General features: G+C 39.4%; 2 protein-coding genes and 1 long non-coding RNA gene across 5 annotated transcripts in view; 1 reads left to right on the forward strand and 2 right to left on the reverse strand.

Moving 5' to 3' along the window:
- The window catches only part of LOC124802897 (nuclear transcription factor Y subunit gamma-like), a 42866-nt gene extending 23975 nt beyond the window's left edge, over nucleotides 1–18891 (reverse strand). Inside the window, 4 exon segments of the mRNA XM_047263959.1 lie at nucleotides 18017–18169; nucleotides 18172–18204; nucleotides 18327–18456; nucleotides 18663–18891. Of these exon segments, the coding sequence (XP_047119915.1) occupies nucleotides 18017–18169; nucleotides 18172–18204; nucleotides 18327–18456; nucleotides 18663–18685 (339 nt within the window). The 5' untranslated portion in view covers nucleotides 18686–18891.
- LOC124802901 overlaps nucleotides 18789–26651 on the forward strand; it is a 69395-nt gene continuing 61532 nt past the window's right edge. The window contains exon 1 of the long non-coding RNA XR_007017162.1: nucleotides 18789–19034. This is a non-coding gene — a long non-coding RNA (uncharacterized LOC124802901). The remainder of the gene's footprint in view (nucleotides 19035–26651) is intronic.
- The window catches only part of LOC124802900, a 32824-nt gene continuing 29598 nt past the window's right edge, over nucleotides 23426–26651 (reverse strand). For 2 of the 3 annotated variants that reach the window (XM_047263964.1, XM_047263965.1), the window contains 3 exons: nucleotides 25334–25469; nucleotides 25047–25209; nucleotides 23426–23620 (listed from right to left, as the gene is read on the reverse strand). In XM_047263964.1, coding sequence (XP_047119920.1) covers nucleotides 23505–23620; nucleotides 25047–25209; nucleotides 25334–25381 — 327 coding nt within the window. In that variant the 5' untranslated portion in view covers nucleotides 25382–25469 and the 3' untranslated portion in view covers nucleotides 23426–23504. Of the gene's footprint in view, nucleotides 23621–25046; nucleotides 25210–25333; nucleotides 26649–26651 lie in introns of those variants that run through there. The other variant, XM_047263962.1, reaches the window with a different exon arrangement.

The following is a 26651-nucleotide window of genomic DNA, read 5'->3' on the forward strand; positions in this document are numbered from 1 at the left end:
TTCTACCCCTATAACAATTTTTTCTGCTGCTGTTGGTGGTATTACTCTGTATCTGACCAGGAATCCCAGTTTCTTCATCAAGTTACCTTCCATTAGGAATGTGGATGCACTTAAGCCTTGAATGAACTGTGACAGAAATCCGAACAACAGGAGACTGACGTACTAGGACATATATTGATATTATGAAACAGTGCACTGATAATGGCTAGTCACTAGCCGAAATCGATTTGCTTGTTGATCCTCGCTGATTCTTACGCCTTTCAGGAGTAGTTTCCCACCCCAAAGGCAACAGAGTACCCTGAACCTCTGTCCACTCCTCTGCCCTCTTTCAAATGGCCATTGGCAGAATGAGAGTGAACTGGAAGCCTTCGGCCACCGCTGCTGATAATTTTTTAATTGAAAATTTATACATTGGCTGGGTTCAAACCTGGGACATTACTTCTACACCACAGGTGCATTCCTTCTTACCAAGTTTAATTAGATAGCAACACTTAGCACAAAGTCACAGAAAATTGTTAAGATTGGTCTGCACCTGAAATGTTGCAAGGCCCTTCAGCGATCCTGAACAGCTATTGCAACGTCTTTGGTCCACGGTGGCACCAGCTGTTGAGGGAAGGGACCTCTAGAAAGGGGAATAGCAGTTCCAGCGGCAAGAGTGATCATGCCAGAGACATCTCACACAATCTTATCAATGCAATCTGACAGAGGGAACAAAGGTAACAGCAGAGGCATACAATTGGCAGCTGGTTCTTCGAAGCACCCAACATGGCAGTTGGTCCATTTGAGAGTGGCAAGGAAGCAACAGGATTACCAGAAAGTGGTCACTGTTACACAGATAATAATGTAGTGACCAATGAGGAGAAGCCACATGATTGGGGGAAGAGATGGTTCAACTAACAACTGAAAAGATGCCACAGGCAGCACTGGAAGGGGTAGGAGTACCATCATTGAGGAGACACAGATAATGGTTGGTAAGAATCTGGCCAAGTAGAAGGCCCCTGCCAAACAAACTGGTAACCCCCCCCCCCCCCCCCCCAAAAAAAAAAAAACCAGATGCCCTCTCATGGCCTGTACATTTCCAGCAGAATGTATGATTAACCACAGAGTGGCTGGGAATGGTCATCTGCGAAGTGTGTTTCTTATGCAGCAACATAAATTGCAAAGAGGGGTAAATAAGGTGTTGTAGTTCTGGCAATTGACAGTAATATCCCTTACAGCTACACTGAATGATCACATTATGGGTGTCCAGATTAGACACGTAGGAGCCAGGAGGATTGGTCACGGCCCAGGATCAGTGCCTGTCATGGATGGGGATGGAACCACACCCATGAGCATTGGTTCAGCATCTGATAGTGCAGGGAGATCTGACACTTCCAGGGTCACTTGAGCAGTCTTGCCCCAATTATTCACCTCCTCATCTTCCCCCCCCCCCCCCCCCCCCACACCACCCGTTTGCAGCCTTTGGTGGGTGAGATTACTGTGAAGGTATATAAGCAATGAGGACATATATGCAATGAAGAGCAGGCAGACCTGGGACTCCAGGCCATAGTTCCTTCTGCCATTGGCTGGTGTCGTGCCTCAGATACGTGGGTTTCTGGGGAGTGGGTACCAAGAGGGAGTCCTGCCAGTGGTAGACACCAGAGGAGGAAGCTGATTCTCCAGCCTGGTGCGGAAAGTGGTTACTGGAGATGATGCCGCATAAACCACAAGAGAGGAGGAGGGTGGGATAACTGATTCGTAAATAATTGAAGTAGTGTGTGTGTTGGCTGTGACTTTCACTTTATTGATCATCACCTCAAGAGGATGTAGGTGTTCATGTTATTCTACGATAGGCGGTCGACAGATTTATATTCCTGTATTTTATTTTATTTCTTGAAGAATGGGCAGACCGTTGGACGTGGAGATATTGTTCCATGTGACTGACACACAAAGACGGTTGTTCACAAGGACTAGCTTTGTGGAGTAATCATTCGCAGTTGCCGCATTTTGGGTCAACTGTGCAGCAGCACGAACATGGCCGAAGTAGAAGCATCAGAAGTACCTCACAGGTGGTGGGACATAATGCTTCATGTCATACCTGGACAGCATGATTTAAACTTTTTCTGGATGGACATTTTCTTTAAAGGCTAAGATAAAGGTGCTGCACTCTTTTGATTATCTTTAGGAATTTTCTGGACTTGTCAGAGACTTGCACTGCTTGAGATTAGCCTGTAGGTGCCTGTGTCTGGTGCATGAGGTCTCTGTGGAAGATGATTCCTTGGACCATATTCATAGTTGTGTGTGGAGCAATGGTCACTGGTATGTCGCCGAGAAGTTTGCATCTCTGAAGAGCTGTAGGCCACACAGCAGAAGCCGCTTTAATCAACAGCGGTCCATTGTGCATTTTTCCCCATGACTCAACTTATCCAAACTTATCTTCAATATGTTCCCAAAAAATAATGGCTTTGTAAAAGTATTCCCATGAGTTCAAGTACATACTAAGTATTGGATAAATTGTTCCACTCCCTGGCATCTGGCTCGTCCCTCTTCCTATGTGGTAGCCAGGATAGAGAAAACAGTACAGTTATAACTGTTCACATTGGAATTTCTTTACCTGTCTGATGAGATGGTTAGATCACAACAGCCATTGTTTTGGTGCAATGTAATACATTTCTTGTGCAAAAGTTTCCCCTGGTGCCACTCACATCGATCAAGGGCTGTCCGCATTGGCACTGCTCAGCTGCAGCACAGGCCATCTGGCACAATGACCACTGCCAGGAGTCCTGATGCCCCCCCAGAAGATGTGAAACATTTACTCTTTGGCATGTGTGGGAAACTAGCAGCTAAGGTACCCGCAGTGTGATCAAGGGTACATAACAACACTATCACACTGGATCATCTATGGCTTGGCTTTGAAGTGCATATAAGGTCCTATGCAGGTACTGTGTGCATATGAACTTTAACACTGCATGCAGTATGCACAATGTAATGTGTTCATCTTCACTGGGTCAAAACTACACAAAAAATTTGGAAAATGAAGGTCAGACCCAGGAGGAGACCAATAATTACTTCAACCAAAAAGTGATGAATGAACGAATATTCTGAGAAAGGAAAGCAAAACCTAGGGATTAGCAGGACTGACATTAAAGGCTGCCAGCTTGGGAAATAGAGTAAGAGAAGGAAGGATACTCAGAAACGAGAGATTGCAGCACAGGAAAGGAAGTAGGTGTCACAATAGCTTGGGGCCCTGTGTTTGCTGCATATGTACTAACAAAAGAGTTGTGAGCTCCTTGAAGGATTGTGCAGCTTTTACCCGACACCACATTAAAGTAGCACTGTCTGATGGGCAAGAGGGTTTGGGTGTTACAATGAAGAAGATGGCTATATGGGCAGTGGTGTAGCTACTGGCAGAGTCTCCCACACTGGGGATGCACCTTGCAGAGGAGCCATACAAACGTTATCTCTCAATGTTCCACCTTCTCCTTTATCTGATCCTGAACTTTCCTTTATCACCTTGATAAGATACGATTGAGAAGGGGATGGGTGGGAGGGGGAGGGGGACCGAGACACTAAGTTAGGGGTTGGCCTCCCACCCCAGTAAAAACAGGTTTTGCTATGTCTCCCAAACAAAATAAAATAGCCAAATTGATCAAAAGAGATTGATTCTGGTTAAGGACAAGGACTGTTTTGGGGGAAAAAAATACGGATTAGCAGAAAAATTGAGAATATAATTTAAAAAATGGAAACAAATAAAAATAGTTGCGCTGTTGGCAAGAAATAATTGGAGACCATATTTTGTAGGATGAACAGTGTAACAATAATAGCTCATGGAATAAAAATGAAATTAATTAGGGTATATGGCCCCAACAAGAAAGACAAGACACTTCAATGGTTTACAAGATGGGGCTGCTGAATGGATGCGAATTTTTAAAATGAGGGACTTAAATTGCTGATATGGAGTACCTGGCCGTAGGTGGCAGCACAATGCACCTAATACGAAAAATTTATATTTTTGGGGGTGTCCGGGTACTTTTGATCACATAGTATACATAAATACACTTAAGCAACTTCGTCAAGGAAACTAATATCAATTATAGACTATGTAATAGTGCATAGCAGGAGGTAATTAAGGTTCAGTATGAGACACTGGAGTAAAAAGAGAAATGGTGTGTGGCTTCGATCATTTTTATCATTACTTCAAAAATTGGTTTTCCGATTACGACCAAGATAAAACAGGAGGAGAAAAGGAGGATACTGGAAGTAGAACCATATAGGAACCAAAATATAGGACTCATTTGCTACAAGAAGAAAGTGTCAAATGTTTGCATAAGCAGATTAAATCTGTGGATGACTAGAGTGTCAATGAGCTAAACAGTCACCTGAAACAGTCGATTAAGGAAGCAGTGGAGGAGGCTTTAAGAAGGGAAAGGAAGAGAAGAGTAAGAACTGAATGGATTACCATGGAGTTGTTGGAGGTGGCTGAGGAAAAGAAGAAACTCTATTGCATTCGGTTAAGCTCTGGAATAGATACAAGGTATAGAAACAAAGGGCTAAGAAATTAAATTAACAAGGAAGTATTGATTGTTTTCGGGAAGAGTATATGGAGAAATACAGCATTTGCTTGGATATAGATTGCCAGAGATGTGGAGGATCATAAGGAAGATAAAAATGAGTAGTAAGCTCACACTCACGATACAAACTACATCTATTGCACAGTGGAAAAAGCACTCTGAAGAACTTCTGGTGGAAGAGAGAAGATACCATGTGATAGAAGTCTACAACAAAAGCAGTACATTAGGTAATAAAGAACCTCACAAGAGGAAGATGTAAATGAGGTGCTCAAAAGGCGAGAAATGAAAAGGCAACTGGACCAGGAGCAGTTATGATGGAACTGTGAAAATATGCCCCCCTCAAATTGTGAGACTTATATGTAAATTGCTCTATCAAACTGCGGAGGGAGGGGAAGTACCAAGAGAGTGGTGGGCATCATACGTATCTGCTATTGCTACAACAAGGGAACAAGAAGCATACAAACAGTTATAGGGGAATTAGTGTTATGACATTCATCAGCACACTTTTTAGCACTATACTGAAAAATAGGTTGGAGAATGAGATTGAAGGAAAGATGTAAGAGGACCAGGCAGATTTTACAGTTAGACAATCTGGTGTTGAACATATTTTTAGCCTTAGACAAATAAGTGAGAGGACATGCTCTAAGACTCAGGAAGCACAACTTACATTTGTAGATTTAGAAACTCTTTAGGAAGCTGTCAAGGAACTGTGGAACACAGGATCCACCAGAGTAGAGGAGCAATTAGTTGCTAAATGGAATTCAGTGGAGCAAAAGAAGCAAAGAAGAGGATTTTGCAAACAGTAGTGAAAAGTGCACTAACATATGGCGCAGAAGGATGGACCCTGGGGCAGCAACAGAAAAGTAGAGGACAGGCAGTAGAGATGGATGGAATGAGGAGGACAGCAAAGATATCCAGAAAAGAGAGGGGAAGAAATGAGGAAATTATGGAGATAATACATATGGAATGACCAGTCACGCAAAGAACCGAGTTCTTCAATTTATCGCCATGTATGGTGAATGGAGGAAGGACAGTAGCTGAAAGCAAACCTGGAATCGTCACTGCCAAGAAGAAGGGAGCACGGACAGCCAAGAGTAACACGCAGAGCATTGGAACAATGAGAAAGAGAGACCTGAAAAAATAAAACTGCCATGATCGTGAAATGTGATGAGTGGGAATACTGGGCAACTGTAGAAGAATGGGGAAGCCCTTAAAAGTAAGTAAATTCATTATACGTGACTGTATCATCCACAAAAGACTCAGGTTACTACTAAAAGTGTATAACATGTTATTAAAATATAGCACGAACAATAAGGTTCAATTGTGACCTAGTGACCTGTTCAATTTCAGTGATTTTAGTTGTTTCCTAATGCCACTGACACTAATATCAACAGGGTAGTTACAATTAAACTTTCACTATTTGAGCTGGTGTATATGGGAAACTATTTACGGTCTGGGTACCCAACTTTATAGATATCAAACAATGGAAAATGCAGGATGGAATAACGCAATATTATGAAAATGATAGATCACTACTCACCATATGGGGGGAGACACTGAGCCTCAGATAGGCACAACACAAAGACTGTCAAACAAGTAAGCTTTCAGCCAAAAAGGCCTTCATCAGAATTAGACAACATACACATGCAAACTCACTGAAACACAGCTCACATGCACATGACCACAGTCTCTGGCTGCTGAGACCAGCAGCAGCACATGATGGGAGAAGCAGTCAGGGTGGTGGGGGTAAGGAGGGGGCTGGGGAGGGCAGGATGGTAAATCACTGCTTGTGGGAGCATACAGGGATGAGGCGGAGAGAGGGTAGGGCAGGTAGGTGCAAGCAGGGAGGTTAGACGGAGGGGGGGGGGGGGGGGGGGGGGCAGTGGAATAGAAGGAGAGATGTAAAAAGATGGTGGGTGAGTAGGTGGAGTAGAGGGCTCTGTAGTGCTGGAGTATGAACAGGGAAGGGGATAGGTGGGTGTAGAACAATGACTTAAAGATTGAGGCCAGGGGGGTTACAGGAACATAAGATATATTTCAGAGAGAGTTATCGCTGCAAAATTCACAAAAGCTGATTGTAGGAAGGAGTCAGATGGCACAGGTTGTGAAACAGTCATTAAAATGGAGAATGTTGTGTTGGACAGTGGGCTCAGTCACTGGACGGCGCAGCTGTTTCTTGGCCACAGTTTGTCGGTTGCCATTCATACGGCCAGACAGCTTGGTGGTCATCATGCCCATGTGGAATGCAGCACAGTGGTTGCAGCTTAGCTTGTAGATCACATGACTGATTTTGCAGGTAGCCCAGCCTCTGATGGGATAGGTGATGCTTGTGACTGGACTGGAAGCAGGTGGTGGAAGGATGATGTAAGGCACAGGTCTTGCCATCTAGGCCTGTTACAGGGATATGAGCCATGAGGCAAGAGGTTGGGAGCAGGGGCTGTGTATGTACAGGTGATACACTGAAGATTGTGGTCTACGGGAGTAGAGATTATCTCAGTAGACACACAGTAACCAGCCACAGTGGGGCATTCTGGGTGGATGGGTTTATGGACTTTAGAAAGCATGTAGAAAGTAGGAGCGCAGGGAGTGGTAGGGGTGAGGAGAGAGATGGACTTCTGGGAGATGTTCTGGGATGGGCCTAAGATTTGAGAAGAGACTGGAGATCCTGCTGGCTTTCTGGAATGGGGTCACAGTGGCAGAGTTTGTAGGCGGGTGAATCTGACACCTGGCAGAGTCCTTCCGTCAGGTAATTCTTGCGGTTGAAAACAAAAGTGGTGGAGTCTTTGTCAGCTGGTACGATTATAAGACTGGGATCAGTTTTTAGGTGGTGGGTTGCAGTTATTTCTGTGGATGTAAGATTAGCTTGCATGTTGAGGGATTTGGGGTACGATGGTGAGGCAAGGTTCAAAATTAAAAAATTCTGGAAAGTTAACAGGGGTGATTTGAGGGCAGGGGGGATCACAGTTGGATAGAGGAGTGAACTATCAGGCAGAGTTCAACACTGATCTTTGGACGAGTCCAACTGGTAGAGTTGGTGGCAAAAAAGAGTTTACACTGTAGGGACTGGGAGAAGGAGAGAAGTTCTTTAACAAATCTTGCATGATTGAATTCGGGAGTGGGGCAAAAGGTGAGTGAGGCCTTTGGAAAGACTGATAATTCTGTGGGGTCAAGGCTGTGGGCACCCTCCAAGGAATCAAGTTGATCTGGCCAGAAGATTCCCAATTTCATGACCTTTTTGTTGTGCCTAGCTGTGGCTCACAATTTCCACTATATGGTGTGTAGTAATCTATCCTTTTCATAAAATTGCAGCTTAATAAGAATGTTGTTTAGACTGTGGGCTAGAGAATTTGCATTGTTAGCAGTATTAGTGTAATAACCTGCCATTAGGTGCCAGTACTGGTATGGTGACATCGTGTTGGAACACAAGCATCAATGCGCGTTACAGTTGTAGTTGCAGACAATGAATATGGGTCTGGACAAAGTGAAAAGGGCTTTACTTGTAAAGCTGATTTATCAAAACAATGGCAATAGTGCGCCTGCTTTGCAAGTATCGACACATTAAAGGAATATGGAGCGGCCCTCTTTCCCCACCATGATTCGGAAGTTCAAATTAACTGGCAATTTCGGAATGCCCAACAGCACCACAAACTGTTGAAGTTATTGTTGCCATGGGTGAGAATGCTGGATGCACTGCCCAACCATCAAACATCACATAAGCTGTGTCACAACAGCTGAACATTCTATGGTCCACTGTTTGGAAAGAGCTGCTAACTTTGTGATATAGAATCTCCAGAATGTTTCCAGGTTGTCAGGGATGCAGACAGTAATCACACTGAGCAATGTTTGTAACCTGGAACATAAAGCTGGCACGCAATTAACAAATGTTACCCTGTCATGTGGAAATTAAAATGTGTTTCTATCAACAGTTTAATCATTATTTCTTTTTCGCATATCCTTCATGTATTTCATTTAGCATCACTTAGATCTATAGCCCACTGCTTCCCCCCCCCCCCCCCCCCTCCCCCCAAACACACACACTGTGCAGTAGTTGCTGTTTCTATACAGCAGAGAATGTAAGCCACAGAGGCCCCTCCTCCCATCCCCTACCCCATCTCTAACTGTTCTACTAGATACACATCTTTTCAGTGTTTGGTCAACTATCCTTCTATAGAGGCACAATAGCTCATATTCCAAGCTAAATGTTTCGAGTTCCTCCTTGAGTGGTAAGTGTAGTTTTTCCAACTGCTATGTGGTTACCTGTTTCAGTGTTGACATCCTGCAAGGAATCAAGTTTATTTGTTACCAATAGATTTAACACATTTCAGTCATGAGCTAGTTTCTAAACTTTCTGTTGTAGGTAGTTTCTAAGGAAGGCATTTAGTTTGAAAGCTACAATAGAGGCTTGGCCATACACAACGTAAAGCAAGAAACTTCTTCGCAAGGAACAAATTTAGAAACAGTCATTCACACTATGCCATCATAGTTATGTGATGTATAAAGGGCAAAAAAGATAAGCATGCAAAGTCAATAAAATTGGAGTCACTTTCCTGGTAACACCACCCTCTTTTAAAAATGTAGCACAACATATGCAAAACATATCGGTAAATTAATACATGAGCATCACGGCTGAACAACTCTTTGTAAGTTATCGATGAATTAAAAACACTTCCATCAGACATCGCATGTATCAAACATCCCCTACATTAAATGGCAGGGAGTTCAAATCAACACACTTAACATGTTTAGGTACCTGTCTCACTAATATGACTTGCATTTCAAGTAATTAAAACAGTTGAAATTAAAATTATAATGATTCCAAAATTTTTTAAAAAAATTCATTTGTGTCATCTGTTCATTTAACGTATTTTCATCTTCTGTCCTACGTATCATGATTTCCAATTGTTCCAGCAAATCCAGTTTCCCAAATTTATTTTGCACGTGCAAGACTGAGACGCTCTCCAGTTCCCAACAAAACAGGGTCTGTTTCATAAATATGCATGGCTACAGCTGACTTTTCATCACCATGAAGCTGAAATACATCCTTGTAGTCACTTTACCTTATTTTGAGTGACCTTTGTCCAATTATTAGTGAAGTGCATGTGAAATTTTTATGGCTTTTTGAGTTTCTTTTATAAGTTTTTACATTTTAAAAATAAAGGATATAATGGAGGACTTTGTGTGGATAAACATTTCTCAATTTACTCATGCAATGAAGGTTCTTGGTGTGTAGATTTTTCTGATAATGGAAGCATGCTTCTTCAAAAGGTGTTAAACTAGTGTTTTTGCATTGTGTGTGGCTGAATCTCCATTTTACTTGTCAACTGAGTGCAGCCATTACCTCACAAACAGTCAAAGTCATTACTATTGCTTTACAGGATGTTTTCCATGCCCATCTGTTACAAAACCGTAACATTATCCAGTTATGACAGTACCGTTAGGAAATATCTTCTGAACTAAGATTTTTTCTCTCTAAAGTTTACAGTTATGTCTGGGAGTGATTCTATTGATTGACAGAAGGATCCAAATAAGTTTATGTTCACCTTCCGTACTAACTTGTTCAAGAAATCTGACACACTTTCAGTTTCTGTCTCAATGGCTTGGAGTTTCTTTTCTACTGTGATAAATGCAATACTTCCACTTCCAAATACCCTCTTTTGATATATACATGATAACTCTCACTGCTGTCAATTTTGGGTTTTAGCCAACCTTCTGTACTTAGTATTATGCGAGTTCTACTGCTTTTTATGAGTGTTTCAAATTTCTGTACTTTGTTCCACCTTGTGTCCATCTCACACACAGACAGCTACCATGGTCGCAGCCTCTGAGATGTATAGCACCCCTGGCCCATTTAGGGTGACCCTACAAGACTCAAGCTTATGGTCTAGGTCTAAGAGGTTGCAGCCTAGCTTGTTACAGATCCTTGAAATCTCTTATTTAAGCCCTCCACTGAACTCAGTAAAATGACACCACAATCAGTTTTGGGGATAATGCTGCAGATTAGGAGCTTCTCCATAGCACTGTGAACAAGCCTGGTGCTCTCAATCTTTAATGCCAGCCACTAGAGTGATCAAAATATCACTTCGGAGGCCAGATGACGCACATCATTTGTTGCCACGTGTGGCATAATCTGGACACAGTTGCATCCTCTTCTGTCAATAGCTGCCTGAATAGCCTCTGCAACATGTTGAATGAGGGGTCCAGGTATACACACTAAGTGCACTAGGCGATCATCTAGTTATTGCTTATGGTCACTTCCCTATGTGGTACCATAACTCACTGTGCATTTGAATTATTGATATTCAACAAACCATATATTTATGCACATGTTTCTTGAAAAAGGAAGATCCAGGACAACTGCCCTAGTTAAATTCTTGCACCACTGCAAAGATGGATAATGGAGATAATACTCCCACTGACACTGAGAACAGGCTGAAATTTTTAAAACTGAACAGAGCTCCACAACTCGATAAGAATCCCTATCAGATTCTACACTGAATTTGTGGGTGAGTTTACTTCTCTTTTAACCACAATAAGTCGCAGATTTTTTGAACAAAAAACTGTGTTCTGAGCTAGAAGAAAGCACAGATAACATCTGTCTACAAGAAGAGGAACTGAAGTGATCCATAACTGCTGACCAATAACCTTGATATCCATTTGTCAGAGAATCTTATAGTACATTCTGTGCTCAATTGTAATGGCATTTCGAATGGAATGATGTCATCCAGCATGGTTTTCAAAAATATTGATTGCGCAAAATCTAAGTTGTGCTTTTCTCACAAAACATCCTGAAAGCCATTTCTGTTTGTAGTCTTACTGGAGGTGGTAAGCATTTCCATTCTATCACCTGTGGACCAACTCTACGAGTTAAAAGAAGCCCAAATGATTATAGTAGAATCCAAACTATGATACACTACATTTTCCCACTCCAACAAAGCCCAAAAAAAACAGTGAAAAACACATGAAGCAACAACCAAAACCCCTAGTACCAACAGAGACTAAACCGTGAATTCTCTGAATTCTTACACTAAGCAACAAAGACAATATCCATATCCCCACAAAGAGTAGGGATCACACTATGGCAAAGCAGTGACTTTTTTTCAAAGTAGAACTTTTGGCTGTCTGCAATAATGAAAATGCTGTTTATTAATATTAGCACAGTAAGAAATATACAATAAATCAGCATTTAGTGTGGCATGCACTACAGCTACTTTTGTGTACTGATGCATGCCTAGCCTCTGATCAGTCTCTTTAAAGTTTCTCCACAACAAATATGAATGATTTCACAGGTAAAGCCAGAGGGTATTAATGTATAGAAAAGCAGTGTACCTTTTACAATTCTGTTAATATAGCAATTTGTTATCGTTAGGTGACTGTGAGCATAGCCATTACAACCAAAGAAATAGTTTAACTGGGTTTAGGAGAAACTGGCAACCACATAGGAAGAGTTAATGCTCTTCTGAAGTTCTCCTTGACTTTTTATGATTACTACAGGAGAGTTCATAAATGTATGAACACAAGACTATTTGTCACAGAGCACAAAAAATTTCCTGTGCGAAATGACATTAACATTATACAAATATGTGACAAACACTTTTATATAGTAAACAAAACATATATTTCCGAAAGACACTATCTGTACAAAAAGTAGCTGAGCTACCAAAGTAGGGCTTCTCATATTACAGAAGAACCAATGATTTCAAAGATCTGATTTAAGTAGTGAACGCTTAGAAAGAAGGGCAGGAAATGGAGACTTTGTAGGGGCTCTTTTACTGACAGATTTGACAGAGGACAAGACAAAACCAGAAATTTAATCTACACTATACTAACACAAATAGAATTGTCTTGTTAGCAACAGCTGCATCATAGTCTCACAGCATCATAAGAAAGTACCACATGACTCATGATTGCCTAAATGAATTACTCTTCAATGGCTCTGTTAACAAAGTATTCAGAATTGAGATATCAACTTCTAGGTATAAACAACTGAGGTTCTATAGATCAATCTATTGTGTACCACACAAATGAAAGTGTCCGAATAAATGTTCTTTTATTGAGTGAAACTACAGAATATGACTGTGTTACAAATTTTGTAGAAGGAACACATCTAGAACAAACATAGAAATAACAGACAGGAATCTGCACATTAGGAAAATTAAAGGTTGCCTTGTCTTGAAGGACTGGGTTGTTCGGGGGAGGAGACCAAACAGCGAGGTCATCGGTCTCATCGGATTAGGGAAGGACGGGGAGGAAAGTTGGCCGTTCCCTTTCAAAGGAACCATCCCGGCATTTGCCTGGAGCGATTTAGGGAAATCGCAGAAAACCTAAATCTGCATGGCCGGATGCGAGATTGAACTGTCATCCTCCCGAATGCGAGTCCAGTGTGCTAGCCACTGCGCCACCTTGCTTGGTGAAGAAATTAAGAAATATGAATGATGCAAGTATATGAGTTTGGAAGTAATGATGTCTCCATATGTAGGGAAAAATTATGCTTGATATACTTACACAACTACCCAAATACCAGTAATGGTTTAGACTACAGCAGCTATCATAAATTGCTTCTACAGGATGGTCAGAGACAGCCTGTTACTTGGAAGGTTGCACTGAGAAATATAGTGTTAAGAAAAAAACTCAATTTGTTACACCATTCCAGAGTTAATTAGTATTTATGTTAGTCAATCATGCCATTGTGTGTGCAAATTCAAGCGGCCTGCCAGAGATGGTGTTGCCAAGCGCGTTCTTCATTTGGTTTCCTAAAACTGAACAGGAGGGCAATACAAAACAATGGAAAATCCAGGACAGACAACAGCAAAATTATGAAAAGGATTTATATGGTGATGAAGCTGAGCCGCAGACAGGTACAACAAAAAAAGACTGCTAAAAATGTGAAAGTGTGTGTGTGTGGTTTTTGTTGCAAGTCTTCTCCACTATATGGTGATCAATCTACCCTTTTCATAATATTGTCCGAGTAATACAAACATTGGACATGTGATGGCAATAAGGTTCGAATTCGATCCAAAGGCGTAACAGTCTTGCACACTAACATCTATGCTACAATATCAACTGACACTAACTGTATTTTGTGGTCTGCTTGAATTTGACTGTGCAGTCATCCAATTGGCTACTTCAATGCTAGTTAATTTGGTTACTCAATACATTAAAGTATTTATAATTTTGCAATTACACTATTTGCCTACAAGTACATGAACCATGGACCTTTCCGTTGGTGGGGAGGCTTGCGTGCCACAGCGATACAGATAGCCGTACCGTAGTTGCAACCACAATGGAGTGGTATCTGTTGAGAGGCAAGACAAACGTGTGGTTCCTGAAGAGGGGCAGCAGCCTTTTCAGTAGTTGCAGGGGCAACAGTCTGGATAATTGACTGACCTGGCCTTGTAACACTACCCAAAACGGCCTTGCTGTGCTGGTACTGCGAACGGCTGAAAGCAAGGGGAAACTACAGCCGTAATTTTTCCCGAGGGCATGCAGCTTTACTGTATGGTTAAATGATGATGGCATCCTCTTGGGTAAAATGTTCCGGAGGTAAAATAGTCCCCCATTCGGATCTCCGGGCGGGGACCACTCAAGAGGATGTCGTTATCAGGAGAAAGAATACTGGCATCCTACGGATTGGAGCGTGGAATGTCAGATCCCTTAATCGGGAAGGTAGGTTAGAAAATTTAAAAAGGGAAATGGATAGGTTAAAGTTAGATATAGTGGGAATTAGTGAAGTTCGGTGGCAGGAGGAACAAGACTTTTGGTCAGGCGAATACAGGGTTATAAATACAAAATCAAATAGGGGTAATGCAGGAGTTGGTTTAATAATGAATAAAAAAATAGGAGTGCTGGGTAGCTACTACAAACAGCATAGTGAACACATTATTGTAGCCAAGATAGACACGAAGCCCACGCCTACTACAGTAGTACAAGTTTATATACCAACTAGCTCTGCAGATGACGAAGAAATTGAAGAAATGCATGATGAAATAAAATAATTTATTCAGATAGTGAAGGGAGACAAAAATTTAATAGTCATGGGTGACTGGAATTCGGCATAGGAAAAGGGAGAGAAGGAAACATAGTAGGTGAATATGGACTGGGGCTAAGAAATGAAAGAGGAAGCCGTCTGGTAGAATTTTGCACAGAGCACAACTTAATCATAGCTAACACTTGGTTTAAGAATCGTGAAAGAAGGCTGTATACATGGAAGAAGCCTGGAGATACTGACAGGTTTCAGATAGATTATATAATGGTAAGACAGAGATTTAGGAACCAGGTTTTACATTGTAAGACATTTCCAGGAGCAGATGTGGACTCTGACCACAATCTGTTGGTTATGAACTGTAGATTAAAACTGAAGAAACTGCAAAAAGGTGGGAATTTAAGGAGATGGGACCTGGATAAACTGACTAAACCAGAGGTTGTACAGAGTTTCAGGGAGAGCATAAGGGAACAACTGACAGGAATGGTGGAAAGAAATACAGTAGAAGAAGAATGGGTAGCTCTGAGGGATGAAGTAGTGAAGGCAGCAGAGGATCAAGTAGGTAAAAAGATGAGGGCTAGTAGAAATCCTTGAGCAACAGAAGAAATATTGAATTTAATTGATGAAAGGAGAAAATATAAAAATGCAGTAAATGAAGCAAGCAAAAGAATACAAACGTTTCAAAAATGAGATCGACAGGAAGTGCAAAACGGCTAAGCAGGGATGGCTAGAGGACAAATGTAAGGGTATAGTGGCTTATCTCACTAGGGGTAAGATAGATACTGCCTACAGAAAAATTAAAGAGACCTTTGGAGAAAAGAGAAACACTTGTATGAATATCAAGAGCTCAGATGGAAACCCAGTTCTAAGCAAAGAAGGGAAAGCAGAAAGGTGGAAGGGGTATATAGAGGGTCTATACAAGGGTGATGTACTTAAGGACAATATTATGGAAATGGAAGAGGATGTAGATGAAGATGAAAAGGGAGATATGATACTGCATGAAGAGTTTGACAGAGCACTGAAAGACCTGAGTCGAAACAAGGCCCCGGGAGTAGACAACATTCCATTAGAACTACTGATGGCCTTGGGAGAGCCAGTCCTGACAAAACTCTACCATCTGGTGAGCAAAATGTATGAGACAGGCGAAATACCCTCAGACTTCAAGAAGAATATAACAATTCCAATCCCAAAGAAAGCAGGTGTTGACAGATGTGAAAATTACCGAACTATCAGTTTAATAAGTCACAGCTGCAAAATACTAACGCAAATTCTTTACAGACGAATGGAAAGACTAGTAGAAGCCGACCTCGGGGAAGATCAGTTTGGATTCCGTAGAAATTTCAGAGCACGTGAGCCAATATTGACCCTACGACTTATCTTAGAAGCTAGATTAAGGAAAGTCGAACCCATGTTTCTAGCATTTGTAGACTTAGAGAAAGCTTTTGACAATGTTGACTGGAATACTCTCTTTCAAATTCTGAAGGTGGCAGGGATAAAATACAGGGAGTGAAAGGCTATTTACAATTTGTACAGAAACCAGATGGCAGTTAATAGTCGAGGGACATGAAAAGGGAAGCAGTGGTTGGGAAGGGAGTGAGACAGAGTTATAGCCTCTCCTCAATGTTATTCAATCTGTATATTGAAGCAAGCAGTGAAGGAAACAAAAGAAAAAAAATTAGAGTAGGTAGTTAAATCCACGGAGAAGAAATAAAAACTTTGAGGTTCGCCGAAGACATTGTAATTCTGTCAGAAACAGCAAAGGACTTGGAAGAGCAGTTGAACGGAATGGACAGTGTCTTGAAAGGAGGATATAATACGAACATCAACAAAAGCAAAACGAGGATAATGGAATGTAGTAGAATTAAGTCGGGTGATGCTGAGGGAATTAGATTAGGAAATGAGACACTTAAAGTAGTAAATGAGTTTTGCTATTTGGGGAGCAAAATAACTGATGATGGTCGAAGTAGAGAGGATATAAAATGTAGACTGGCAATGGCAAGGAAAGTGTTTCTGAAGAAGAAAAATTTGTTAACATCGAGTATAGATTTAAGTGCCAGGAAGTCGTTTCTGAAAGTATTTGTATGGAGTGTAGCCATGCATGGAAGTGAAACATGGACGATAAAAAGTTTGGACAAGATGAGAATAGAAGCTTTCGAAATGTGGTGCTACAGAATAATGCTGAAGATTAGATGGGTAGATCACATAACTAATGAGGAGGTACTGAATAGGATTGGGGAGAAGAGAAGCTTGTGGCACAACTTGACTAGAAGAAGGGATCAGTTGGTAGGACATGTTCTGAGGCATCAAGGGATCACCAATTTAGTATTGGAGGGCAGTGTGGAGGGTAAAAATCGTAGAGGGAGACCAAGAGATGAATACACTAAGCAGATTCAGAAGGATGTAGGATGCAGTAAGTACTGGGAGATGAAGAACCTTGCACAGGATAGGGTAGCATGGAGAGCTGCATCAAACCAGTCTCAGGACTGAAGACCACAACAACAACAATCTACAAGTGCCTCCATAACAACTTATGTAAGCAAGAACAGATACTTGGGGAAGGAAAATCTTTATCTGTGTACATATAATGGATCATTTCTTATGTTTACCACATTTCATCAGCAGATGTTTACGTGTACTCTCACAATTTGTCATTCAACAAACCAAGTTTCTGTCGTTACATCTTAGCACCCTAATAGTCTACTGTAGTTTACAGCTCTTTAAAAGTCTTGTAGATTCATTATAAAATTAACAAAAATACTAGTTTTCTTAGTCAATTTAATGACTTAGAAACTTCCATCTTAAAATGAACCATGTCTCTGCAGGAACCACATCTCTGGCAGAGTCATTCTTGAATTCGAGACAACTGTGGGCGAAAACAACTGCAGTACAAGAATTAATGATTAAGCTACATCTGCAGTGCACACAATTACTGCTAAAGGCAATTTAAAAATGTAAAAACAAAAAAAGAAGTTTGTTTCAAATTTTTCCATTCACTATTGAGTTATGGAATCATTGTCTACAGAAATTCGAGTTATATTCATTAATGTCCTTCGTTATCAGCATTTCGCTTTTCACAAAAACAGTGAAAGGCATGAATATAACCCTAGACGAAAAACAACTTCCACAAAGGGGTTAATGTTAGTATACAGAAAGGAATCATTGTAGGTAAACATGTATTTAACAATCTACCTGAGCACATTAATAATGTAAAGAAATTTATAAATTAATTAAAGAGCTTACGGTTGAGCAACCCAAGTCCATTGAAGACTATATTTTAACAGACACTCCTAAATTTAGTTTTGCAATATTTTATAACTACAACTAATACTGCAACACAGAAATGTGAAGTCATTTCATGCTATTGCTCTCAAAATAAATAAAATGTGCCTTAAAATTGTTTCCACATCCCAGGGACCACTCTCCGCGGACCATGGAATACTTCTACTGTAATGTGAACATTAACGTCATAAAACAAGAAATATATTACCTGTAATGTCCTCCTCTTGTTGTCCTCTGTATGTATCCACGCTCTTAACGTTAATTCATGAATGAAGATTTCAGCAGCCTTAGCAAATAGCATTGGCGCCTCGGCACTTATCATTTTAACATCTTCATCTAATTTCATTATCTTCTTGATTCTCTGGCTAAAGGCAGTGCTTGCGTTTTCAAGTCCATCTGTAATGAGTAAATTCGGCTTAACCATCTGAACAGGTTTATTAATTTGAAGCACTGGGAAAAAATTACACTGGTGCGGAATGAAAATTAGACGTTTTGCCTAATTTCATCGTCGTACTCACCGTTCCAATCTTTTTTATTTCATCTGTAACACGATCCCAAAACGTAGCCAATGCCTGATGTGCCTCCGATTGCGCTTGTGGGTTGGAATTACCATCTGAAGATGCATCAGGCTCACTCTCCCCTTCAGCGCTGGAATCAACAAAGTGTAAATTTATTGTGTCGTCCAGACTATGTCAATCTGTCACGCTTATTTACAAATATATCCTGGCAGTGCACATCCGACATTGTTATGACAATCATACGTTCTCACGTCAAAATGCATTTGTCAACCACACGTATTTAAAAGGTTATAAACGTGTTACACTCTTGGCCATCTTGTCAACAAGCATACGTACGTATTTACGAAGAAAACGGACATGATTGGTGGTGTGCACACTTCCTTATCAGTTTTATTTATTTGCAGATATGTAGTTACAGCATTTTACACAGTAGAATTACAAAACCCGCGTTTGTAAGAACTGTCCCAGCACCAATCACTGCGAATATGAGATACTCTCCAATCACCTAACAAAATGGACACAACTAGCGATGTGAATGGTCAAACCTAGTCCATAGAATATGCTGGCACACGATGTTCGAACATTGGCCGCAAGAGGGCAGCCATGTAGTGTATGCGGATACGCGCTGCTGGAACTTTAATGTATGCGGATATCATCGGGAACATGCAATAAAATGTGTGAAGATGCGGAAGTAGCAATGCATCGAAGGTTTTGTTGCTATTGATTCGAAGAGTGAATTGCCTCTTATAGTTTTATTTGTCGTCCAAATAAATCGAACTTATAATTATTTGTTCACTCATGCATATTTTTTTTTCGATGACAAGTTTATCTAGTTTTGTATAGTATTTACAAAAGCTATAATTTATATATGTATACTTGTGAGTGTGTAATGTTTGGCCAGCCATTTGGTATAATTTGAACTGGATTTCGAAGAAGGGTTGGGAGGTAGGCAGAACAGCAGTTTATAAAAGTTCGAGGTAACAATGCTGTTTTTCCTTCAGGAAATGAAGCAAAACTGTGTTTGAACGGGCACGAGTGTGAAATTGACTCCATCCCCGAGGACTTCGTTTTGGTGACGGATTGATCTGTAACGTAGCCTGAGGTCTAGGCTAGGTGGAAGACGATAATTTGTTTGCTGTTTGCCAAACCAGCAAATGTGAATGCTAGATAAAGTTCGCTAACACACCTGTCGCGTGACTTACTGTGTATATTAACACTATTTTAACACACTTCGCCATTCATTTTAATGGACTTTTCAGTATAAAAACTAAATCAGCAAGGTAGATTCAGGAAATGCATATTATGTAACGGTATTTCGATGCAAATATTGCACATACATCATACATAAACTTCAAAACACGGATGTGCTTAAACACATACCACCCATCCCCCGCCCCTTTTTTTTTCTTACCAGATTTTTTTTCATAACTGATGAAAAAAAAAGTACTATTAAAGAGTCACTGTGCAGGAAAACGAGAAGCCCAAGCTTTAAATTATCTTCCCGGAATATTAGAAAATAACCGAAAACAATGTACAAATTTTTGACACAGACACTATGTACCTTTGTTTTTACTGGAATATTATATTTTCAGAAGGTATTTAAAAAAAGTGCACATTGAAAATGCAACAGCTGTAATGAAATCCATTTAAGTAAATACAAACAAATTTATTTCCTGCCTGATGGCACACACTGTTAATCATTAGTTTTTAACCTTCCCAAGCATTTTGGTTGTGATGGAGTTCCATGTACCATGGGCGTTGTTTTGACTTTGGTGTTTCAGTGCTCAGTGAAAGTCTTGTTGCAGTATCATACCTCCCAGCTTATCTCATCTGCTTCCTTTTTGTTTGCATGTTAATAGATTTATCCATAAGGGACACTGAGCCTGCAGCCGTGGTTAAAATATTGGATGCTTTGCACTGTTACTGCTTTTATTATTATTAATTTAAAGGCAATCTTGTTATCCCATGAACTAACTTTTGAGCCACAGCATGCTTATCTTCAGATGTTACGTATTTACAGGGAGTTTATGTTTTTTATCAGATGCAGCTAGTTGCTGGAATAGAGGATCCAGTGAAAATAGTTGGAATTTATACATAGTCTTACTTGTTATGCATAAAAATAAAGGGTAGTGGTGTTGTTATGTTACATATAACTTCTGGAATTACATAATGTCCAAGTAACAAAATACCACCGCAATGATTTATTTATTTGCATAACAGCAAAAGCTGTATAAATTCCAAGCATTTTCACCAGCACCATGCTTCCAGCGACCAGCTGCTCCTGATATGACACGTAAAGTGCCTGTAAATACGTACCATGTGAATATGAGGCTGCTGCAGATTGAAAGTGGACTGACGGCAAATGAAAGTATATTTCAATAAAACATTACAAGGGGACCCATTTTGTAATGTGTAAACAGTTTTTTGTGATACTACTGCATATTTAATCTATGTGATCTTTAGACCAATCCCTGCCATTTCCTCTTCATTTAGTCTGACATAAGTTATTATTGTAAATTTAAGAGTGCCTGTCAGTAGTGAAGGCATGTCAAATTATTCACTTTAGTGCCCTAGTCAATAATTATAAGAGAATAGATGAAAGAAAGTTGACTCAGCTGACTGAATATAAAGAGGAGTACTTGATACAAATTGCCAGCTGTGACTAGTGATGCAGGAAACATGATAAAATGGCGTAAACAACATGATGACTATAATATGATATCAGTGGTGATCCCCCCCTCCCCCCAAATGTGCTACATTACAGATCACTTTGTCACCCCAACCAGGGTTTTTTTTTTCATCCCCCCCCCCCCCCCCCCCCCCATTTGTTGGCTTTGTCACCTAACAACAAAATTGTGAGTACATGCACCAGAATGTGATATTACAGCAGCCACTAACTTTATGTCACTGGTCAAAGCCAACAACTGGTACTGAATATGTTTCTTGACCCATGACTGGTCTTCACTTTAAAAAGTGCCTCAAGAATAAATTATTTCTGCAATTTTAAATAACGTCATTTGAGCTATCCTAACTGTAGGAGACCTGCAAATTGTGGAAATCAGGAAAAACATTTTATTAGCCTACTTATAAAATAGAAACAGAATAGCTATCCACAACAGGAGTAAAATCAAATTCAAGGATAATGATATGTATTGGAAACAGTATGCTTTAGGAGAGCCAATTACTTAAAATAATACATACTTCCAAGCTTCCAGAACTTTGACAAAAATAGCCAAAAATATTCTATGCTTTTATAGGCCTTTCATGCTGTTTCATTTGATAATATGTTTCTTTAATCTGTGTCATGTGTTTCACATACTTTAATTTACTGTACAAATGAACCATCTTCCACTTGCAGACTGAGCACTGCAATTCTTGTAATTGGCTCTCATAAAGCATACTGTTTCCAATACATATCATTATCCTTGAATTTGATTTTACTCCTGTTGTGGATAGCTATTCTGTTTGTATTGGAAATGGTATTCAACGAACTTTTTCTTACCCACCTAATCAATTACAAGGGGCCACTCAAATTTATAGAGAATTAAATCCGAAAGATGTAATTGGATTCTGTCACATCCACTAAGCATTATCTGGGATGATAGAACAGTAGCAGAAAATATGCGAGAACCAATTAGGGAGTCACTCCACTATATTGTACCTGTGGACTGAAATTTATCCGGCCTCTCATTTACATGCACTTTTAATAAGCAAGTTTCACATTAAAGTGTATACCGAATGGAAGCTGTAATATTATGTACTCTGTGGTGATTTCTGTTAGATATTTATCATAATCTATAAAATTATTTTAAAGATAGCTTCTTTAACTCCTTACATGGCACTGACTTAAAACACTGATGCTATCTGCTTGTGAAGAAAGTCATACAGTGCCAAGACAATCTTATCAAGTGCTAATCAAAATGCACTTGCCTCAAACCAAATGGTTATAAGATTTCATATATATCTGCAGACAGTTAATGATATTTTAATGTATTAAGATTAAAAACAATGGTTACAAGGCAAATAACATATGTGACATTTTAATTATAATCATGTTAAAAAATCAAAATGCTTACTGAATTATATATGATTTCATTCATTTACTTAACAACCTTGCAGTATGACTTCCTTTTCGAATTCACAAATTAAGAGAAGAAGGTATCCTGTTTACATTTTTTGTAACCTTTCCAAAATCATTAATGATGTGGATTATAAAATTTAACTTTGGAGGCATAGATATTATGATACGAATTGCTCACAACTTGAATGGCCAGGGCTGTACTGATAGTGATGGAATTGTAGTGTGGTGTTTGACTTAATTTGATACTTAGTTTGTTTCTGATAGGACTACTGATGCACCAGACTCATTGAAAACTATCTCTCACTGTCTTGACTTCAAGGTAAAATGTCTGTGGTATCTGCATACTTTCACTCCCTGATCTCTGTGTTCACTGTTGTCTGGAGCAATGTATCCATAATTAATGTAGTGTCTATTATGCCAATGTCTGCAATCCTTGGTCAGAGACCTAAAATTTAAAGACCAGAGTTCTTATATTTGTGTGTCAGTACATGTATTGTGCAGTGTTTACATTGTAAATAAGCCTCTTCATGCAGTACATATCGGATAATTATATGAAGTGATACAAAACTAATATTTGCAGTTTAACATATAATTTCCTTCTTTTTGCAAGCAGTTCTTATAACTGTCTGAACTGAAATTTTTAAGGCAGCAGTAGTCAAAGTCAGTCATGTGAGTGTAAGATGTTGATAGTTCTAATGACAATTAGATCTTTGTTTAAGAACATTCTACAGCTTTCTGATAAAAGTAATTTTAGCATATTATGTACATTGTAATCTGTTGGTACATTCTTGTATAGTTAAAAAAATGATTCAAAAATACTCTTCGCCAGTATGTTCCTGCTTACTATATTTATTACGTGATGTAAATAGAGGTACAATTTTCATTCCCTCATTCTAGCTCTTTTCTTCCCCTTCTTCCCAAAGTGTGAATACTACATGACATGTATAGCATAATTTCTTGTAAGTGACTCAGAAGTGTAAATCAGTGACTTACAGTCTGGTACAAAAAGATTTTAAAATTATTTCAACATCTTTATTGTAAAAACAGATAACAAATTATTACACTTGCTTTGATCAACAAGTACTGCAGCAACACAGTTAATGATGGTCATCAGCTGGTTGTTTCACCCAGAATCCATGAGGAGCAAAGTGTTCATGGTGTCCATGTGTTGTAGGTCCTCTGTACACCTTGATCTGCACTCGACCATAGTGACCTGTGGGAAAAAACACCCATTTTTATAGGGAACACACATGCATTCAAGTATGGGATTATGTCCAAATTATGACTGTGATCCTTTGGCATATTTTAATTTAGTCTAGGTTAAAACATCTGTTGTCAAGACTGTTAAATTTTGGAGTTTTTGCTACAAGTAGAGGTATAAAACACACAAAAAAATACATACTTGAAATTTTGAAAATGCCTATGGAAATATAACATGTTAAATCAAACAACGGAAACTCCAGGTTGGAATATCAACAATATAAGGAAAAGTTATATTGCTACTTACTGTAAAGATGATACATTAAGTTGCTGACAGGCACAATTAAAAGACACTTACACATTAGCTTCCAGCCTCAGCTTTCATCAGAAAAATGGAGAGAAACAATCATAATTCATTCACACGAGCATACACTGCCAACCCCCAGCTAATGTGTAAGTTTTTAATTTTCCCCATCTTTATGGTAAGCAATGTGTCTTTTCTGTACAATGTTGATATAAAATGTTAAATACAGACAAGATATTCCATTCATCTTCACAGTTGCTTATACATTGTTTTCATTACATTTACTGAAATATTTCTGGGCTATTATGTGTTGTGATCAAATGTTTTTTTTGTGATAACATGTTTTATGCCAATCTGCAAAGTATATCGTTAGGTCATGTCTGTGAGTCACTGCTCGCAGTGCCGTGCTGCTGACTGAAGCGACATTTTGTAGCAGGATATATCCACACTGTGGTGTGATTATCATGACCTATTTCTGAAATCTGAGCACAGCTAGCCATTGTCAGTCGTAATCGTTTATTATCAATACTGTCCAGCTGAGGGACTGGTGCACTTCCTTTCAATCACAGAAGCCAAATATCACTGAGATGAAAGCCTTCCTCTGTATTATTATATGATAACTGGGAAGATGAAGGCATTCAATATAGTGATATCTGACTTCCAGTACTAAATAGGAAGTGCATCGATCTCCCACTGTGAGATAGTAGTAGTAGCAGCGTACAGCAACTAACAATGACCAACTGCAATTGAATTTCAAGAAAACACGTGATGTTAGGTCCTGGTGCAGATGTTACAAAATGAAAATTCAGCCAGCAGCAAGGCTCTTTGTGTTCTGAAACAAAGTCGTGACACTCTTGAATTTGTCCTCCAAAGACTATGATGAACCATCAGAAGCATCTAGAAAACCCATTCAACTATGTCATAATATATGGCAATAACATAACATTTTGTGACATAAAATCATTTTCTTAGTAAAGTATTTAGGTGACAGTATGAAACTCTAATATAAGTGCATATACAGTAATGAACCAGATACCTGACAGTATAATGTTTTTCTTTGTTGAACAACATAATTAAATTTTTCAAAGTGATAACTGAACTGCGCAATAATTGTTTCTTTTACTTAACAACTCACCATGACCACTTGCAGCTGTTTCTAAATCTGAAGCACCTCTGGGAATAACTTGAGGAACAAATGATGATTCATCAACGACTTGATCATACACAGGTACAAGTTCTAATCTTGCAGCTGAAACCAGCCCAACACACACGCAGACAGCAACACAGGAAAGAATTGCCTGTTGACAATTGAATTTTGCTTACAGAATTTTAAAATGAAATTTGCTATAAGCAGTTGTTATTGAATTTTGTTACTAGCAGTATTATAAGACTAGAGTTAGGCTTGTGCTGACATAAACTCACCAAGTGGTTCATGATGTTGTCTGTTGTGATCTCCCTCTTGGAATGCATGACAGGAGATGCTATTCTGCCTCTTATATAGCCATGAAAATCTGAAGCCAAGCACGGAATGGTACGCTTCTCATGCAAAAACTGTTGCCTGATAAAACAAGAGGAGAGAGTTCACTCTTGGTGCAAAAAGCTTCCAACAAATGATGACTACTGAAAATCTGGAGCTGAACATCAGGAAAGAAAAGTGAAATCTGGGCAAGGAGAGTGAAAGTTTACTGGTGAAGCCACACAGTTTTGCTTCACTGGCTACTGTTTAAGAGAGAGCTATTGCAGTACTTCAGAGACAGAGCAGGTGTAATGGGGAGTGGGGGGCAGTGCAGGAGAGACGATGATAGTCTGCAAGCACTGTAATTACAGCCAACAACTTTGCTAAATATTTATTAGTTTCAGTAATGGGGCTTTTCTTGCACTTCCAATAGACAATGGTTAAGCATGTCTTTTCAATAATGAGAGTGATATTGTTATTGTATTGTTGTTTATGTAGACAGAAGAGTACATGCTGAACTACATATGCTTTTTGAATTTCGTCATACCAGCCTAGATTAGCATTAATTAGCATCAGACAGTTCTGGAACAGCATGCATAATAAAGTTTTTCTCCTTAAGTCCTTTAGTACACTACTTTGAGGACTAAGAACTGGGTATACAGCTCTGATGCAGCAAACTCAGTGCACAGTATTTTATATTATTACTTGTATTTATTTATCTGTTGGTCTTTCTACCAATATTAGCACTGAATGTTACAGATATTGAACATGTCATACTTTGCAATTATGCACTGACTATTCTTAAGGAATTCCTTAAATAACTACCTGAATTTAACGTCAGTTATAATCTTTGGCCTAATATAACACTTAAGATATCAAACAGAAAAAAATTCCTATGTTGTTATGTTCTGTCCTGCAGCTTTGAAAATGAGTTAATGTTGCAATTCGGAAAAGTGCCCACTCATAGAAAAGAACTGCATAACCTTGTTAAAGGGATTACACTTCTTCAATTATTGTAGGAACTCCATAAGTACCAGCTAAATATGAGTTTCATTTAGTTATCTCATTGGTCTCTCAACTGCATCTCCGGTGACAGTGCAAATGAAAATTTTCTTGGAACATGAGATGCAGGTTTTATTTTATCATATTTTCTGCAGTGCCAATAAAGAAATTTTTAATAGGTTTTCCACTGCTGAATTGTTACTGGTGCATACTGAACTGATTCAATATGGTATCATTTTCTGAATATGCAGTTACTGATAAACTTAGATTATAAGAATGGTT

The sequence above is a fragment of the Schistocerca piceifrons genome, chromosome 6 (genome assembly GCF_021461385.2).
Source record: "Schistocerca piceifrons isolate TAMUIC-IGC-003096 chromosome 6, iqSchPice1.1, whole genome shotgun sequence".
NCBI classification, from domain to species: domain Eukaryota; kingdom Metazoa; phylum Arthropoda; class Insecta; order Orthoptera; family Acrididae; genus Schistocerca; species Schistocerca piceifrons.